A 2,544-nucleotide genomic window follows, 5' to 3' on the forward strand; every position below is an offset into this window, starting at 1 on the left:
TGTGTGAAGTCCTTTAGTTGCATAAGTTGTTTTGGGGTCTTGGTTTCAAACAAAAAGAGGCAACGAATCTATACTGTGACAATAAATCGGCAAGAGAGATCGCAGAGAATCCGGCATGAGAGAACGAAGCATGTGGAGGTTGATCAACACTTCATTAAGGAAAAGCTAGAGAAGAAGATTGTGTCACTACTGTTTGTGAACTCGGAAGAACAACTTGCAGATATTCTCACTTATGCCGTGTGTAGGTTTTTGGTAACTCACTTATCAAGTTGGGTATGTGTGACATTTATGCTCCAACTTGAGAGGGAGTATTGGCATGAGTAATCTTTAGGGAAATAGGAATGTAAATATTGTGTAAATATTAGAGTCCTTTATTAGGAAGGATATTTCTTTGTGTCCTTTTTTGTTTCCTTGGAGAACAAGGACTGTATGTACTTATATATCAAATTATGCAATACATGAGAATTAAGCCGTAAAATTCTATTAGTACTGCTCGGGATAAAAGGTGATCTCATTGATGCCTCAGGCTGACTAACTCAATATCGAACACGAGAGTCCCCAATGTTGATCCTTCTCCATTAGCAAGACGAGTTGGATTAAAAATGGTTGTAAACAGTCTCTGTCTGTCAAAAATCTGAGGAAAGACAAAGAAAACAAACCCTCAGAGTTGAGTAACAAGGGTGGAATTAGGTTGGAATCGTTGGATTTTAATCGCAGTACAAAGTAGGCAAGTCGTTGTTTATCTATCCATCTACTCATTCAAAGTTACATGTATGACATATATGATGTGTCAAGTATATCACACACACACAGAGATAGCAGACTATTAAAACAAACAAGCAAAAGGTCTTCTGAGTGGCGTAAGTAGTCTCTATTTTGTTCGATTAAGATGGGTATACATCTGTTTAAGAATAAATTTACCAAGAGAACAGACTAAAAGAAATAATCTTGAAGATGCAGAGGAATTACATTAGGTGGTATAGGTTCTTGTGACGTGCTCTGATACCCTTGGGATGGCGGTATAACAACCCGACGAACACCACCCACTTTCATAGATTTAACTGCTGTTTCAATCCCTGAAATGACCTGAACAAGCTTGTCAAAGATCAACACATTTATCTGCACAAGTCTGTAGTAGAAACTGAAGCACAGTACAATATCCAATAGATGTAGACCGATAACAACTACTAACAAAATAGAATATGTCAACGAAACTTCCCTTCGGGCTTCCTGATTTACAGGATTTCCCAAATTCAAGAGACCTACTTATTTTAATCTTATATGAAATATCAAATCACATGAATGAATATAAGCTGCAGCACTGAAACAACTCTATTAATTGTTAAGATCACAGTGGAGATTAATCTGACAGATAAATATAATCCAAAGGTGGTAGTAATACTAACACAAGGATATCATATTGACATGACGAGGACTTACTTTGCCGGACCCAATCACGAACACAAAAGGAATTGGTTCACCATTTTCATCTTTATGATCATATGTCGAATCAAATCGCCATCCTTGTTTTGCTGCCAATCTTCCATAGTAATGAACAGAAACCTTCACAATCAAAGTGTAAACATTTAGATGGATAATTGGATATGCACATTCCGTTCCAATCACTGCTAAAGGCCTTCAGATTATCCTAGTATCCAATCCAAAACTTGTGAAAAGGACCACAAGTGCAGCACAGAACATAATTGGAGAACAAGAGCAACTATTATTAGACTACATTGACTAAAAATAAATTCGTGGTATAAGGAAATATTGCTACGATTATAGCCCAAATAAGAAATATTTAAAGACAAAATGTGCAGATTGTCATTGCCATACAGCCACATACGCAACATCCCCTTATCTCAGTGTTATAACCTTATAAGTATACACACATTCACGCCTGCACATATTATGGATAAGGGAGAGAAAAATAACCTGGTCGCCATCGGCGGGTACTTGACCATCACCAAGGCGAAGGTCCAGAGCCTTGACCCCGCCGGAGTTTGGAAGCTCTGAGAATTCGGGTATGGTGGCGGACTTTGAAGGAGGTGTCAGCGTGAATAATGTGGTGGAGATTAAAGTAGTGGATAATGCTCCCCTTCTAGTTGTGATTAACGATGATGGGGTTGGAGAGGTGACGTTGGGATGAACTAAACGAACGGTTGGATGGTGGGGAACATGGAAGCATTGTAGTGGCGCGAAGCACGTGTAAATCATATTTCTTGTTCAGATTTCAGATGTATGGTATGGGGATCCTCTTTATTTTATGGTTTTGTTTGCAAAGTGTTGGTATTTTTCAAATACATTTATGCCCTCAGCCCTTTTTTATTTTATTTTTAATAAATGGTATTATCTATACCAAGGAATATTGAAGTGAACTTAGTCTCATAATAGATTAGTAATAGAGTGGTTTAAATTCGCATTTCGTGCCACTTGAACCTAAGATCTCTTACAAATGAAGAGAAATATCACTAAATCGTAATACTAAGTGGCAATTTATATATAATTTTTCTTTTAATATAGCGATTTATTTATAACCAACTT

At 37.2% G+C, this 2,544-nt stretch overlaps 1 protein-coding gene across 2 annotated transcripts; it reads right to left on the reverse strand.

Moving 5' to 3' along the window:
- Nucleotides 1–350: 350 nt before the first annotated feature.
- Nucleotides 351–2,327, reverse strand: LOC114823011 (peptidyl-prolyl cis-trans isomerase FKBP17-1, chloroplastic). Of its 2 annotated transcripts, none has more exons than XM_029098278.2 (4): nt 1,936–2,327; nt 1,441–1,563; nt 970–1,086; nt 351–634 (listed from the first exon to the last, which is right to left on the reverse strand). In XM_029098278.2, the coding sequence occupies exons 1-4, from the start codon at nt 2,215–2,217 to the stop codon at nt 512–514; spliced, it is 645 nt and encodes a 214-aa protein (XP_028954111.1). In that variant the 5' UTR covers nt 2,218–2,327; the 3' UTR covers nt 351–511. The 2 variants fall into 2 exon arrangements, with proteins under 2 accessions (XP_028954111.1, XP_070666753.1); XM_070810652.1 differs by having other exon boundaries at nt 970–1,095.
- Between the last annotated feature and the right edge of the window lie 217 nt (nt 2,328–2,544).

This window comes from Malus domestica, chromosome 13, assembly GCF_042453785.1.
Source record: "Malus domestica chromosome 13, GDT2T_hap1".
In the NCBI taxonomy this organism is placed as follows: Eukaryota; Viridiplantae; Streptophyta; class Magnoliopsida; order Rosales; family Rosaceae; genus Malus; species Malus domestica.

What these genes read in the sequence shown, in the direction of transcription:
- LOC114823011 (XM_070810652.1), bottom strand. Translation starts at nt 2,217, where the DNA reads ATGATTTACACGTGCTTCGCGCCACTACAATGCTTCCATGTTCCCCAC. An exon ending in TCGTGATTGGGTCCGGCAAA is followed by an intron (nt 1,096 to 1,440) that starts GTAAGTCCTCGT and finishes ATCTTTGACAAG; the next exon opens with CTTGTTCAGGTCATTTCAGG. An exon ending in AAGAACCTATACCACCTAAT is followed by an intron (nt 635 to 969) that starts GTAATTCCTCTG and finishes GTCTTTCCTCAG; the next exon opens with ATTTTTGACAGACAGAGACT.